Here is a 17,276-nt window from a genome sequence, read left to right on the forward strand (position 1 = left end):
CAAAACTAACCCAGGAGGAGTGATTAAACAAGAAAAATCCTGCATAAAAGCTCTTCAAAGAGGAAATCCAACATCAAATCCGTCGTTGATGTATGTCGAAAAAAAAAACTTTTTTTTGCTTGAATCTTTGGTTTTTCTCGCTTGTTTTTTCCAAGTATCACATCTAAACTAGAAAAATTGACCTAGATATGGATAATTTTGAATGATTTTGTGATCTAAAATGTATAATTATGTTTGTTTCTAAATACTTATTAATATTTACATACTACTTTAAGTTTCTGTAATATGTTTCAGTGTAAATACTTCTAGTTTATTTAATATGTTTCAGTGTATCTAGCATCGTCTCTCCGATACATCTCTCTTAAACAGCTTTCGGATATGCTGCCGACACTGATACTTGGCACCTTGTTCAGCATCTAAAAACACCAATGATGACTGGTGCATCTTGCTGATATATATTTCTTTGATGTTCTTCCATTCTTGACTTTTGAATTCCCATCAATAGTTTGACTCATATCCCGCCTCACTTATATTAACTTCATAGACAGTTGGTCTTCCGTCCCCATCCAGACGACTATCACCACTTTTATTTCTGACAGAATCCAAATGCAAGAGAATTCTCTAAGAGAAATTTTATAACTTCATTGAATAAAAGTTTTCCAAATAACAAATAGGCCATATGTTCCACAATCTTCAATATTTTCTGTGAGATAGCATAACAATCATGGACTCACAGAAATCTTCAAGCTAAGGATTTTAACATCACGAATAAAACCCATGATTCCAATCTCTCCTCCCGAAAACCCAGAGCTCCCGAAAACCCTAAGCGAAGGAGCAACCCTAGCCACCGCTTTGGAGCAGCCTGGACGTGACGCTGGGCTGCTCCCTCTCTCCTCTCTGCTCTCTTCCTCTCTCTTCTCTTCTCTTCTCTTCTCCCTCCTCCCCCGTCCACCTTTCTTCTCCCTCTACATCTCCCCTTTCCATCTCCCTTCTTCCTGTTCTTCTTCTCTCTCCCTCTCCCCTTTCCCTTCCTCCTCTCTCCCTCCCTTCTTCCTTCTCCACTCCCTTTCCCTTCTTTTCTCACTCTGTTCCTAGTGTCGGCCGTCTCGATAGGTGTTGAGGCTGTTGCAACCGCTCAGCTCGCCTTCCCACCGGCCACCTGCCCTGATTGGTTAATAGACGATTTGGTGTTGGTCCCTTCTAGGCTTGCTGCTACCCAGTCGCCGTCCCGCCAGACCTGCTGCCCTTCCGGACATCTCTCCCCCCTGGCCTGCTATCCGCTGGCTCGTCTGCTCTGCCAGTTCTATCTCTTAGTTGGCTGCTTGCCATGCCTACAGCCCTTCTGGACACCACTCCCATTAAGCCTGCCGTCCCATTGGTCGTCAACCCCTCAAGGCTGCCCGCCCTTCCGAAATGCCAGGCTCATTTAGTCTATCCGCTTGCTCACTGGCTGGCCTTCACCCTCATTGTTTGCCAGCCTAGTTGGGCCTATCGGCTGCCGGCAGTCTGCCTTTTGGTCTGCTGGTTGCTGGATCTTTGTCCCGGTCGTCAGTTACCTCTTCAAAATGTGCCCGTCGGGCCACTCTTGGCCAACAGCCACTCTGTTGTTGCCATCCAAAAAGCCGGCACCCCTCTGCCTTGGCGGCTCCATCCGCTTGGCCAACTGCCCGCTTGGCCCTCCGCAAGGCCAGCGCTCCTCCACCATGACTGCCTCTTTAACGGCAGTAGCTAGGAACTGTTGTGTTGAGATTAGATTGTTAGGGTTAGTGGTTCCCCTCCCGGTTTTAACTGATTTGCCTTTTCTTCTGTTTGGGCATCCGAAACGGGTTGTAGAAGTTTTCTTAGCCCATGTAGGCTCTAAATGGCGCCCTTTATGGGCTTTTGTATCCCTTATTGGGTTTGTAACTTCCCCTTTGGGAATATTTTCTGTCCCCCCTTCTTTTAATGCATTTACAATCCACCCAAAAAAATATATATATATTCCAAATGACGGATAAGAATGTTCTTCAGGTTTAAAAGTCGAAACGGATAAGAATGTTTTTCAGATTTACTTTCCTGTAAAGCAACTTGAACTATTTATGCACTAGCAAGACCAAGACTGATCAGCACCAGCCAGATCAGGAACCAGATCGGCAAGACGAATGCCAATCCCTTGATCCTCGAAAGAAGCTGCTACTCCAGCCAACTCGACAATGGTGTGATATATTGCTCCTATTTATCGCCATCACTCAAGAATGATTCTGTCTTGCATCCAGCACCACCAACACAACAAGCATGGGCTTTCAATGTGTTATAAAGACTTTGAAGGAAGCAGACCTGAAACCTTTAAGAAAGAGTGGAATCTCATCATTCAATATTATTTTATATATGCTTGAGCTTGACATATATCTCTGAGATCAGAGGAACCAATGTCAGAAACTCTGAACCACTCAAAGAGCATCTTTCTATAGCACTGTTTGAGAGAAGAATTTGAGGTGGAACGTTGATCTTTTTCCATAAAGGAGTATTATTCATAGATTTATGCACTCTAAAGCTATGTCTATTGTTCCATCTTGTAATCCATGACACGGTAACAAGCACAAAATTTGAAAGGAATCTTGGGGTTTCATTCAATCATATCATTAGGAGAAGAAGCAGGCTACAGCTCTTCTTTAGTTCCCACAATATCTTAACCGAAGCATACGTCAACTTTTGTTAGGCAGGCATCAATTTATTTTACTAGTAGCACATGATTTAAAACAATCATTGCAAAAACTTTCATAATCAGGAAGATGCAGTAAATTTTGCCAACAAAGTGCACATAAAACTTCTTCAAATACATATGTACAACTATGTTAAAAAAAATTGTCCAACCATATACATCAAGGAAACACCATGATGAATTAACCAAAACATGACTGCAGGGAAAGTATTTGTGTACCAAGAAAATCGGATATAATATATAATTCCCAAGATGCTCTGCAAGCATGGCAGAAAGACACCCATCATTGTCCCCAGCTTAACACCAGATGGCTGCAGGATAAACCGAAAATTCCAATCATCAAAGGCATGGCCAAGCCATTTATAATATGATAGAAACCCAATGCTATCTATTGTTAAAAGCGCTAATAGAGTTACTAAAGCAATATGGACACTCAAGGTATCAAGGCCTTGACCTGATACTCAATTTAAATATGTATTAAAAAATTAAAACACTCAGAAGCATTGAATAATACACATAAATTACAAAGCTAGTATAAAATAACCTAAGAAATTTGATTTCTCAATAAAGTTCTATCCCTCAAGAAAATAGTAAATATGAAAATGAAATAAGACAGTTACATAGAATTACAAGTAAATAAGTAACGCAGAAGATAACAACTCCAAAGTTCCAAAATCTAAGGAAAACTGCTGAGAAAGATTTATCTTGTAATGCCCCAAATTTTGGAACCTTAGAACATATATCTTTTTTTATATTATTTTTTAAGCTTACTTAAATATTTAAAGTTAGGGTTTATTTACGAACACTAGGATAGCCTAGTGGTGGTAGCTTCGGCTTGTGGAGCCGGCGCCCAAGGGAGGAGGTCGTGGGATCGAACCCTGTCGTACGCATTGTGTGAGTCTGTGTGTGTGTGTGCATTTTCTTATTTATTCTGTACCCACCCGTGGGTTGCCAAGATGGTTAGGGCGAACTGGGGATTGTGTGGATTAGGCGCACGGTCTCAGGTTCGATTCTCCATCTGTGCATATGCGATTTAAGTGGAGATCATGGCGGTGGGTTGCTGTGTTAGTCTCCCCAAGAATTAGTCGAGGCGTGCGTAAGCTGGCCCAGACACCTTTGGTTAACAAAAAAATAAATAAAGTTAGGGTTTATTTAATGACTTAATGAGTTAGCCTAGCGGTTAGTACCTTGGCTATCTAGAGGTCCTAGGTGAGAGGAAGGGGATTTTGGTGCCTACTTCTCTATTTTTTTGCTCACTCCAGGTAATGAAGCTTCTTCTTATCCTTAGTTTAAATTGTTGGTTCTATTGGTTCTTCTTTTGGGACCCAATATGGGTTTTATCCTAAGTTTTAGATGGTTTATTCTTTTTGAGACCCAAATCATTTGTTTTTAGGGTTTTGGGACCCTAATTGTTTTCAAGGTTTTGTTTCCTTTACCTGGATCAAATCTAATATTCTTTTTGGGAGCCAATATGGGACCCAAATTACTTAGGACCCAATATTTAGGGTTTTTGGGACCCTAATTGTGGTTTTATTTTAGGGTTAGGGTTTTCTTGGAAACCATTAGGGTTTTTCTTCAGACCCAAACCATGTGACCCAAATCTAATATTATTTCTTATCAAGGCTTAGGATTCAATTCATAGGGACCACATATAATATTCTTTATGGGACCTAAATCTTGGGCGAGATAGTAATTAACATAGGCTATTACTAATTTCAGATTAGGACCTCCTGGACACTTGGGACTCAAATGGGGGTAACATCTTTATAAACGGAGGTAAGTAGATTATAGTGAGATTACACCACAGATGTGTGGGTTAATTGTATGACGTGATGTTTGGGATGCTTTTATCGTTGATATGTGTTGACTTATACTTTTTTAATTGTGGTTATGTGTGACATGAATTTATGGGGATAATTGATATTTGATGAAGGTGACTATTAGTGTTATGTATATTGATGTTGATTCTTACGTGAAGATTTTACCTATGTTCGTGTTTTTAAAGAAAGTGATTTCATGAACGGTGATTTTGTGAAAGTATGAAAAAAGAAAGTGTGTGAGGGTAAATAGATTACTCCATACCAGACTAGAGAGGGGTGTCCCGTTGAGCCGTGGGAATAATACCTACTGTGCACAGTGGTGTATATTTAGTCAAAGAGTGGTGACGATAGTGTGATTGTGTAATCGTGTGATTGTGGGAGCCATGTTTCCCTCATATTATGGGCGGTGGTAGCTTACTTCCCTCAGTGCCGGCTAAAATATGTTAAAAAAGGGATATTTTTAAATAATCGTGTTTTATTAAAAGTGTGGTTTGATAAACTAAAACTATTTGTTTTAACCATTGTTTCTGGTTGATTGTTTGCCCTATGATGTGTTCTTACTATTTTTCCTTACTGGGCTGTTGAGCTTAATCCATTATTTTAACATCACAGATAATTGAGATGAAGATATGCTCGGAGGGAATTTAGAGGGAGGCCTAAAGCTTTCTATTAGTTTATTTTTCTTTAGTGGATGATTGTAATAGGCTATTGTTTCATGTAAACTCTGACAAAGTGTTTCTTTCTTTTATTTTGGGATCATACCATAGATTTCCACCAGTAGGTCTGATTTTAGGATATTTTATCTTTGAGTTGTTTTATTTTGTTGACACTTGAATTTTTACGAGTTCTCATATGCCTAATTTTTGGGAAATATTTTGGATCATTGGATCATTGCCCGCAAGGACTGTACCCTCACCTGTATCTGGATTTGGGTCATGACATATCTGCTCAACCAAAGCAAGCGATAAAAGCTACAGAGGTCAAAGAAAAAGAGGCAATGCCTTGTTTGCTTCGATAAAGCCGCCCAAACCAAAAAGATGTGAAATGGATCACAAGCACACAAAAGTCAGACAAAAGGTAAACAGAGGGAATTGTGCATGCCTCAGTGAAGCAGCGTGCACCTATTGTGTGTGACAAATGCTTTTATAATACAGTTACTAATTACCATTTATGCAGACAACATTTCAAAATATCATAGTAAAGCTAACCACAAGGACTAAAGATCACGAAAGAAAAGAAAAATGGTCTGAGAGTTCAGCACTTAAACACAAAGAACATGGTTGACATCATATGTAACAAGTAACTACAATGCAGTAAAGGAAACCCTCATTGCATTAAACAACCCCCAAAATGAAAACAAAAATAAGAAAAAAAAAATGTGAATGGGTTGCACCTGAAAAGGCAAACTGAGATATATAGGAATCATTTCTACCAATATATAATTATATATATAGGAATCATGAGGAAACAAGCCACAGCACCGTTGGACGGTTGGGCGTTAGCACAAAAGTATAATCCCAAAGACCGAAGGTTAGGACCAACACTTCCATGAGGATTTTAATGAGAGTTTAGGGTAGGAGAACAACCATGATTCTTGGACTCCCTATGTTGAGATGAAGATATGCTTGGAGGGAATTTGGAGGGCGGCTTGAAGCTTTTTATTAGTTTATTTTTCTTTAGTAGATGATTGTAATAGTCCGTTGTTTCATGTAAACTCTAACAAAGTGTTTCTTTTCTTTTATTTTGGGATCACACCATAGATTGCCACCAGTAGGTCTGATTTTAGGATATTTTATCTTTGAGTTGTTTTATTTTGTTGACACTTGAATTTTTACGAGTTCTCATATGCCTGATTTTTGGGGAATGTTTTGGATCATTGGATCATTGCCCGCGAGGATTGTACCCTCACCTGTATCTGGGTTTGGGTCATGACATATTTGCTCAACCAAAGCAAGCGATAAAAGCTGCAGAGGTCAAAGAAAAAGAGGCAATGCCTTGTTTGCTTCGATAAAGCCGCCCAAACCAAAAAGATGTGAAATGGATCACAAGCACACAAAAGTCAGACAAAAGGTAAACAGAGGGAATTGTGCATGCCTCAGTGAAGCAGCGTGCACCTATTGTGTGTGACAAATGCTTTTATAATACAGTTACTAATTACCATTTATGCAGACAACATTTCAAAATATCATAGTAAAGCTAACCACAAGGACTAAAGATCACGAAAGAAAAGAAAAATGGTCTGAGAGTTCAGCACTTAAACACAAAGAACATGGTTGACATCATATGTAACAAGTAACTACAATGCAGTAAAGGAAACCCTCATTGCATTAAACAACCCCCAAAATGAAAACAAAAATAAGAAAAAAAAAATGTGAATGGGTTGCACCTGAAAAGGCAAACTGAGATATATAGGAATCATTTCTACCAATATATATATATATATATATATATATAGAAATCATGAGGAAACAGGCCACAGCACCGTTGGATGGTTGGGTGTTAGCACAAAAGTATAATCCCAAAGACCGAAGGTTAGGACCATGAGGATTTTAATGAGAGTTTAAGGTAGGAGAACAACCATGATTCTTGGACTCCCTATGTTGAGATAAAGATATACTTGGAGGGAATTTGGAGGGCAGCCTGAAGCTTTTTATTAGTTTATTTTTCTTTAGTAGATAATTGTAATAGTCTGTTGTTTCATGTAAACTCTGACAAAGTGTTTCTTTTTTTCTTTTTTTTTTTGGATCACACCATAGATTGCCACCAGTAGGTCTGATTTTAGGATATTTTATCTTTTGGTTGTTTTATTTTGTTGACACTTGAATTTTTACGAGTTCTCATATGCCTAATTTTTGGGGAATGTTTTGGATCATTGGATCATTGCCTGCAAGGACTGTACCATCTTTGGGTCATGACATATCTGCTCAACCAAAGCAAGCGATAAAAGCTGCAGAGGTCGAAGAAAAAGAGGCAATGCCTTGTTTGCTTCGATAAAGCCGCCCAAACCAAAAAGATGTGAAATGGATCACAAGCACACAAAAGTCAGACAAAAGGTAAACAGAGGGAATTGTGCATGCATCAGTGAAGCAGCGTGCACCTATTGTGTGTGACAAATGCTTTTATAATACAGTTACTAATTACCATTTATGCAGACAACATTTCAAAATATCATAGTAAAGCTAACCACAAGGACTAAAGATCACGAAAGAAAAGAAAAATGGTCTGAGAGTTCAGCACTTAAACACAAAGAACATGGTTGACATCATATGTAACAAGTAACTACGATGCAGTAAAGGAAATCCTCATTGCATTAAACGACCCCCAAAATGAAAACAAAAATAAGAAGAAAAAAAATGTGAATGGGTTGCACCTGAAAAGGCAAACTGAGATATATAGAAATCATTTCTACCAAAATATAATTATATATATAGGAATCATGAGGAAACAAGCCACAGCACCGTTGGACGGTTGGGCGTTAGCACAAAAGTATAATCCCAAAGACCGAAGGTTAGGACCAACACTTCCATGAGGATTTTAATGAGAGTTTAGGGTAGGAGAACAACCATGATTCTTGGACTCCCTATGTTGAGATGAAGATATGCTTGGAGGGAATTTGGAGGGCGGCTTGAAGCTTTTTATTAGTTTATTTTTCTTTAGTAGATGATTGTAATAGTCCGTTGTTTCATGTAAACTCTAACAAAGTGTTTCTTTTCTTTTATTTTGGGATCACACCATAGATTGCCACCAGTAGGTCTGATTTTAGGATATTTTATCTTTGAGTTGTTTTATTTTGTTGACACTTGAATTTTTACGAGTTCTCATATGCCTGATTTTTGGGGAATGTTTTGGATCATTGGATCATTGCCCGCGAGGATTGTACCCTCACCTGTATCTGGGTTTGGGTCATGACATATTTGCTCAACCAAAGCAAGCGATAAAAGCTGCAGAGGTCAAAGAAAAAGAGGCAATGCCTTGTTTGCTTCGATAAAGCCGCCCAAACCAAAAAGATGTGAAATGGATCACAAGCACACAAAAGTCAGACAAAAGGTAAACAGAGGGAATTGTGCATGCCTCAGTGAAGCAGCGTGCGCCTACTGTGTGTGACAGATGCTTTTATAATACAGTTACTAATTACCATTTATGCAGACAACATTTCAAAATATCATAGTAAAGCTAACCACAAGGACTAAAGATCACGAAAGAAAAGAAAAATGGTCTGAGAGTTCAGCACTTAAACACAAAGAACATGGTTGACATCATATGTAACAAGTAACTACGATGCAGTAAAGGAAACCCTCATTGCATTAAACAACCCCCAAAATGAAAACAAAAATAAGAAGAAAAAAAATGTGAATGGGTTGCACTTGAAAAGTCAAATTGAGATATATAGGAATCATTTCTACCAAAAAAAAAAATAAAGATATATAGGAATCATGAGGAAACAAGCCACAGCACTGTTGGACGGTTGGGTGTTAGCACAAAAGTATAATGCCAAAGACCAAAGGTTAGGACCAACACTTCCATGAGGATTTTAATGAGAGTTTAGGGTAGGAAAACAACCATGATTCTTGGACTCCCTATGTTGAGTTTTTTTACCCACCCACCCCCCAACAAAAAATAAAATAGAGCTAATCCATCATGTGCCTGTCTCTAGGAGCAAATTGATTGCCCAGCAGCCCAAGGAAGATTAGGGAAAGAAATATGTTAAGAATAAGGAATGGACCCTTTGTACTGTGAGGGTACAATGGCTTGGCAAGTGTACCATGATAGGGGGGAATGTCCCTATCGTGGCTTAGTCATAGATATGGCTGGGTGGTTCAATTCTTTAGTTTATTTCTTTCCTAATTAGAATAAACTGTGGTTTCCTAGTTAGTTTGAACTTCTATTCTTTTTCTTCTTCTTGGACGATGTATCCAGGAGTGCAGAGGTGGAATCTTATCTTCATCAGCATTTTCAGATGAAAGGCTTAGGTCTCAGGTATTTTATAGGTATTAAAGTCCTACAGAGTATGAAAGGAATTAGTCTACAAAGGAAATACGTGTCAGACCTCTTGTCTGAGGTTTGTATGTTTGCCTCTAAACCTACCGATACTCCCATGGATCCTCATCAGAAGTTTGATTCATATGATGGTGACGATTTTGAAGACACACCGGTATAAGAGATTAGTGGGAAAACTCATCTACCTAACTGTTACTAGACTAGATACATCCTTTGTTGTTGGCGTCATCAATCAGTCATGCAATCTCCAAAGAAGGTTCACTATGAGGCAGCTTGTCATATCTTAAAGTATTTAAAGAGGGCTCCAAGGAAGGGGCTCATTTATCATCCTGAGGCAGACAAAGCCCGAGTGACCGATAGATGATTCTAGGACTGTGGCGTTTAGACGAGGTTCTCAGGGGTTTGCTGGGTGACCGAAGGCGCACTCCGAGACTGGCAGGCTCCTATTCGCAATTAGGGTTTGTATTGGTGGGTGACTGATGTATGATTCTGAAACTAGGGATATTGCCTAATGTATTGCAGTAGCATTATACTAGACTTAGTTGTTTTGCTAAGCGGATAAAAATAATGAATTGCATTCACGCACCACATCATAGACTATATGTGCTTGCTTGCATGATCCCCATACTGATATTAGTGAAGCAAATACCAGGTGTGTGTTCGTTTTTTTTAGATGATGATGCAGGTACGGTTGTATAAGTGGCAATACTTCCTCCTCTATGGCCGAGTATGATGAAGATTGGTGGACTCCAGAGGTCAAGGAGCATTACAGAGACTGAGCATGCGACGATTGTGCTTACCGGGCACTGTGATCAAGGAAATGTGCTGACCATTGTCATTTTTTGTATTTTTGGATATTATACTTGTGGAATACTATGACTTATGTCTTGATAATTAATTGATGAGATAAAGTGGGTTATATAATATTATATCACATTAAAATTCCTCCAGTACAAGAATCACGATTACTATTTTATCTTTCCGCTGCATTTGATTTAGTGATTCTTGTTGTGGATTGTGAGTGTAAAGTACTGCTTCTAAGATCTTGGCTGGTCGTGTAGGATGATGTTAAGCATCCTAGTCACATTCCAGTTTATTAAGTAATGGGGTGTAACTCATCCTACTTTCAGCTATTCTAGATCATAGGCGCCTTGGTCTCCTAGGCATCCTGTTGGTGCCACGGTGTCACCTTACTCACCTAGACACCATGATAAGTATGTTCTGGATGCTGCAGACTCTCTACTGCCATTAAAGAACAATAGGAAACTAAGTTCCTACAGAGTTTGAATTCTATTTTGTGGACCTACTACAAGACACAATATCCTCACATTTATAATCTGAATAGCAGAGGTTGCGACATCAACAACAAATGCCGATTCACATAAGGAACCAAAATCTGTCAACAACAGTTTCTTTTGCCTCAGCTTCATGCTGGAAGTTTAGGAGTTCTTTCTCTTAGAAATTTGTGATTCACTAGATCATACCGGAAAGTATTGAAGATCTAATTCCTAGTTGGTGCACTAAAGCTTGTGGGCTCAAAATAAATGCTTTAAGAACATCTACCCCTTTGGTAATCTGATGATGGATACGGAAATAAAGAAAACAAATGAGTACTAAAACAGAAAGTTCAAAGAGTTTTTCATCTAGTCTTATTTTAACCACCTTATTGGGCATCAAACTGTAAATATCCTACTGCTATAGACAAGTCCTCTAAATCCCTCCCTTCTATTTCTTTTTTTTTTTTTTTTTTTTTTTTTCCCCAACTAAAAATATTCACTCACCAAATTAACAAAGCCACCAAGAAAAATAAAGAGAGGAAAGAAACAGCTCCCTCAAGGCTCCTTAAGACTCACATCTCAAGAGACTTTCCAGCTCTCTAACACACAACACGAGACTGTCACTCAACCTAATGTTCAATTTGATTAACCTGCAAATGGTCCAGCAAGGAAGGGTTCCCTTTCCTTCACATATTTATCCAAAACCTAAATACAAAAACAAACCCTTGCAACCAAATAGAATCTCACCTTTCATACCACAAATTCCTCATAAACAACTTTCTTCAGTAGATTTTAACAGTGGCAGACCTTCTGATAGTTTTGGGGTGCTTTAGGTCTCTCCATGTCCGTGGTCAGGGTTGAGTCTTTTAGAATAGTGAAATATAACAAAATTTTAATTTGAACTCTAGAAAATAAAATAAAATGCAAGAGATCATTTTTGAGTCAATTCTTTCGGAAAATTTCTCCCACTGTTAGGTTCCAAGCAGTTTTTCAGCATCAGAAAAGATTAGACTATGTTTGGAAGCCAAGAAAAGAAAATAAAAACATAATCGGACAAAAATTCTGATGACACCAATAATGAGCTAATGTCTTTCTCTCTCTCTCCTCTTTCTTCAAAAAAAATCAGTTTTTTATTCTTTCTTTTTCTTTTCTTGGCTTCCAAACATAGCCTTAAAGTCTTCAAAGATCGACTTGCTTCATCAAATAGCTAATACTATAGCGGTCTTAACCTTTGGCATTTTTGTGCAAAGTGGCCGCCCTCAAGACTCAAAGCCGGACATTTGCCTTGAGAACCCGACTCCAGACTCACCCCTCCCAGGACCCTACATACCAGCACTAGATAATGGCCCTCAATGAATAACATACAGTCGGAAGTCGGGAATCCCAATATGTAATCCACAAGGTGTAGAGTACAAAGCCAATCAATCCAAGAAAAGAAAGAGAGGAAAGTTGGCTCAGCCCAAGGATATAGAAAAATCCACATAATAAGTATAACAACCATAATATTCATAGTGATATCATCTTTTTAAATGCAAATCCACGGTAGTATGGTAACATGCATACCTTTGGCTGTCCAAGAGTAATAGAAACATCCTCCCTATCTCTAGGACTGGAAGGAGCTGGAAGTTGTTCTCCTGTCATACTACAGCAATAGAATATCCAAGCAAGTTAAAACAATCAATCTTCAAAATTCACCGGACAAATCAATCTCTACAAACCTAGAGACAAAATATAAATTAAGTAATGAGGTCCTAAAGTATGACCAGGGAATGAGAGCACTTTTAGCATCTTTAACTAAGAAAATAATTTGGTTACCTTTTCAGACCAAGAATATTTACAAGAGAATCAAAACCAAACAATTCCAGTTTGGATTCCCTGTGGGCATTGGAGGGAGATGATCCATGTTTTGCATCAGGCCCCATGTTTGATTGCAAGCTTACTTTAACTTTCCTGCATCAGGAAAATTAAGGGTATTTTCTCAGAATTGACAACCGGAAGTAATTTCAATGGAAATGGAAGAAAAATGAATAAGCATCATATCACTCAAATCTTCTTAAACCAATACATGATACATCAACGAACGTAAACCCTTATGCTCATGCCATTACATCATCATGCATGCCATACGAGCATTACATGCGAACATACTCAAGCAAGTGCATGCATTCGGTTGAGCTTACCAAGCATATTCAAAAACTCCAACCGAACATTCACTGATGCCTTAATAGGCAAGCATATGGATATAAACATCGACATATTTGCATACGTTTGTTAGTTAAAGACTGTTCTCTAATTTCATGTACCCATTTACCAAATACAAACTCAATCGCATACATTAGTAACCAAGCTGCCACATTAATGCAAACAAATACTAAACTGAATAGAAGAGCTGTGTGACTTAATTAATTGATAATACGACCACGAAAACCGAAAGCGAATCAAAACCTTAAAACTCATCCTAGAAACAAGTAATTACGAATTCTATGCCAAACACATTAGTTAACAAACGAGAGGAAATAGCATATTCAACCAAATCATATATCCTGAGCAAATTGAACACAACAGTTAACAAAAGACGAAATTTGAAACGGGAGCTTACTTTAAGGGACCATCACGATTGGAGGACTGAGAAGAAGATTCAGGCTCTATTGAAGACATCTGCAGAACAGCACGATCATGAGCGACGACTGGTGTATATTTTCGTCCGCTTCGCATGGGCATTTCCTCGTCTGCGCTCTGGATTTCGCCATTCTCCATTGATAATTTTCTGGATCTACAGTTTACAAAAACGACGAGAGATTGAAAGCAATTAGGTGGAAAAGCACGAGGAAGAAGAGATTTAGATCTTGAAGAGAGATGGAGGATCTCTTAACCTCCAAGTATTCAAATTGTGGAAAAGTGGACAAACGGATCCTTGTTTTCGCGTATATACGAGAGATGCGAGAGCGAAAATTTAGGGGTAAAAAAAAAGTATGCACTGCTGTTAGTCACTCCACCCCCTCTTAAGTTACAACTTACCAATCCCGGACATTCTCTCTTCCTGGCCATGTGGTCCCCTTTGTATGGATCGAATATGGATTCCTTTAATTTTATTTAAAAAGAAAAAAAGAAGAGTTGGCTCCCATTAATATGTATTGAATACAATTGTGCATTCATTAGCTTGGCATAGAAGATGTTAATACCATTTTTCATCAATATTCTAAATTTTGGGAAAGAAAAAGATACAATACGTGGAAAATGAATTTACTACCCCCTTCTTGTGTGAATTAAAGATGCTTCTATGCTCTCAATGGTCCACATATTTAGCATTTTCTATGCTAGATCGATAAAGTTCTTTTGTCCATAAATTTTTCATTTAAAATAGAGTAAATATCATTCCCCTCCCCTGCACTATGGCGAAATATCAACTTGACCCTACACCTGTATGAAAATATCATTCACCTCCCATACAAGAAAAAGATTCTATCTAACGACCCCAATCGTTAAAAATCATTGTTAAGTCAGGTTATATTTTTTCATAATCCCCAAGATACCCCCTAATTGTGAAATGCTCAATATACCCTTAACAATGATTTTGGGGATTACGAAAAAATATAACCTGACTTAACAGTGATTTCTAACGGTTGGGGTTGTTAGATAGAATCTTTTGTCTATAAATTTTTCATTTAAAATAGAATAAATATCACTCCCCTGCCCTGAACTATGACGAAATATCAACTTGACCCCAGGCCTTTTCAAAAATATCACTCACCTCCCCTAAAAGAAAAGGATTCTATCAAACAACCCCAACCGTTAGAAATCACTGTTAAGCCAAGTTATATTTTTTCGTAATCCTCAAAATCGTTGTTAAGGGTATATTGGACATTTCACAATTATGGGTATCTTGGGGATTACAAAAAATATAACCTGACTTAACAGTGATTTCTAACGGTTGAGATCGTTAGATAGAATCTTTTTCTTGTAAGGGAGGTGAGTGATATTTTCATAAAGGTGTAGGGTCAAGTTGATATTTCGCCACAATTCAGGAGAGGGGAGTGACATTTACTCTTCAAAATAATTAGAATTTTAAGACATCAAAAGTAATTCGTGTCTTCTGTTTGTGAGACTTAGCCATCTTTGTCAATCTATATGAGTTGTTGAGAGAAAAAGTGCCTCTCATTAACAATAGTTACAGAATCTACGTTAATCACAATATTATGATAGGAATTGAACTTTGATAGGTCAACTCTCTACTCTTCTCCTTCCGAATCAGTTTCCACTTCTTTATGACAGAATACCCAAAGAGCACCCAAATTAAATGCTTAACTAATATCTTTATAGTAGAATGGCCCCCAATTAAAATTTTCCAAATAAACAACTTAAATTTTGCATGTATCTTAAGAGTCCAAAAGGAATTAAATATTTATGTTAGATACTTTCCTAGTGGCTAGCATTGGTTGAGACTTGAGAGTTTTGCCTTCTTCCTTTGTTTCAATCTTCTATCTTGAGAATTGAGCAGGTGTATCCGCCCGATCATCCAATTCATTCCAACAGACAAGCATGGTTCGTATCAATTGATTGCTTCTATAGATAAGGTGGAGCATTGGATCGAATCATTATTGTGCCCGATAAAAAAGGGAATCCTGATTGAGTTCGCTCAAGCATACAAGTCTTTTATAGCCTAGTCCTACGAGTGCTATTAGCCTTTGTGTCAATTTTCGGGACTCAACAAGGCATGTTCCAAGGTGATTTTCCCTAAACCACTACCACCCTAGTTGTAAGATGCCTAATGTATTTCTAAGTGGCAGATCAAAAAATCATTGAATAGCCTTCTAATCATCAAAAGTACTCGAAGGATACTAGCTACCTCAATTGCAAACATAGAATTAAGAAGAGCATAATTTCAGTCACCATCATTAATTAACTCACAATTTTTGGAAAACAAAGTATTATTGGAACCTTGTAAATGAATAGAACATTATTATTATTATTATTATAATAATAATTATTATTATTAAAATGATGTTAAATATAGTATTTCATTATTTCTTGTTCCAAAACCCAGACCACACCGGTTAAACCGACAGGGTCCAACAGAAAAAAGACCGAAATTGGGCCGACATTTTAATAAACAGTCAGTCAGATCACATTTTTTATGTTGTATTAATCGGTTTGTTCCCGAGAAGAAGAGCAACCCAGTGCACGAGGCTCCTGCTACTGCAAGGTCTTTGGGGGGGGGGGCAAGTGTTGTATTAACCGGTTTTGTTCCCAATGTTGGTAAAATAAAAATGATGTGGGCTCGATCGAAAACCAACCGGGAGTAGAAAACCAATTTAGACTAATCGATTAAAGTGGCCTCTCTTTAGTGATTACGTCTACTTTTATAACTTACGGATAGAAAATCGATGGTATAATCATGTTCAAAATCGAATTGATTTGTATAAGCACAATTATCAATCGAATGGAATGAGTCTGATTACATTGGTTATAGCTTATTTAGTGATATACCCAAAATCACCTCACCTGCGGGAGAAAGACATATGGAAAGGGAGACCCTAGGAACGTGCCAAGATAAATCACTATTATTGGTTAGGATATAATTTCTTACATCGCTGACTCTTATTCAGATGTCTTCCTTTTCAATAATCCTTTGTATATGGTGAGATCTGTTGCTTTCCCATCAGTTTCGGAACTTTTCAACAGGTCATAATCTTGGCCAATCGAATGGGCAATTCAATCCAAATCAAGGACTCTCCATGTACACAATCACAAGTTAAGCAAGATCTCTAGTTACAAGCCACCTCTAACGTGGAAAGAACATTTTTGATATTCTACAAGTAATAAGTCGATATCCAGTTGCTTCATATATTGACTTAGGCATTGAAGAATCCCCCCGAATCCATCTCCAACCCTTTCCTTTGATCATTCTTAGTTCTCTACTTGTAGGTCATCAATCACCAATCGATGGATGCATCATAAGCCCTGAAAAATAACTAGCAATTGATAAATAAACGGTTAACCAAATGAATCCGGTTCAATATTTACTTGTTGTTTCTTAAATCAAAATTCCCCTCCCTCTCTCTCTCTCTCTAATGGAGTCTCTCTTCGCAAATTATGCTTCTTCAGACGACGAAGAAGAAGAGCAACAGAAAATCTCTACCAAATCCAACTCTAATTTATGTGAACCAACCTCCATCTCTAGTGAAACCCCTAAACTTTCTTCTTCTTTTTTTTCTCTTCTCTTCCCCAACCCAAATCCTCCTCTTCTATCTTCTCCCTTCCTCCTTCCAAGTTTCACCACCCCAATCCACAAACCCCCTCAAACCCTTCATCTTCAGAACCCAATTATGAACCCACCAAACCTTCTTCCATCTTTTCTTCCCTTCCCCCTCCCAAGTCTAGCCTCCCAAACCCATTAGCCCTCAAGAATGCCTCAGCTTCAGGTTCTAATCCCAAAAGGGTTGTGTTAGGAAAAAATAATTTTATATTATTTATTTTCCT

General features: G+C 38.1%; 1 protein-coding gene across 2 annotated transcripts in view; it reads right to left on the minus strand.

Moving 5' to 3' along the window:
* LOC122093235 (cation-chloride cotransporter 1-like) overlaps window positions 1–13,802 on the minus strand; it is a 59,146-nt gene extending 45,344 nt beyond the window's left edge. The window contains exons 1-5 of one of the 2 annotated variants that reach the window (XM_042663516.1): window positions 13,670–13,802; window positions 13,396–13,569; window positions 12,612–12,746; window positions 12,360–12,438; window positions 2,921–3,012 (exon numbers count right to left, since the gene is read on the minus strand). In XM_042663516.1, the coding sequence (XP_042519450.1) occupies window positions 2,921–3,012; window positions 12,360–12,438; window positions 12,612–12,746; window positions 13,396–13,553 (464 nt within the window). In that variant the 5' untranslated portion in view covers window positions 13,554–13,569; window positions 13,670–13,802. Of the gene's footprint in view, window positions 1–2,920; window positions 3,013–12,359; window positions 12,439–12,611; window positions 12,747–13,395 lie in introns of both variants that reach the window. The other variant, XM_042663515.1, reaches the window with a different exon arrangement.
* Window positions 13,803–17,276: the final 3,474 nt, after the last annotated feature.

This window comes from Macadamia integrifolia, chromosome 11 (assembly GCF_013358625.1).
Source record: "Macadamia integrifolia cultivar HAES 741 chromosome 11, SCU_Mint_v3, whole genome shotgun sequence".
In the NCBI taxonomy this organism is placed as follows: domain Eukaryota; kingdom Viridiplantae; phylum Streptophyta; class Magnoliopsida; order Proteales; family Proteaceae; genus Macadamia; species Macadamia integrifolia.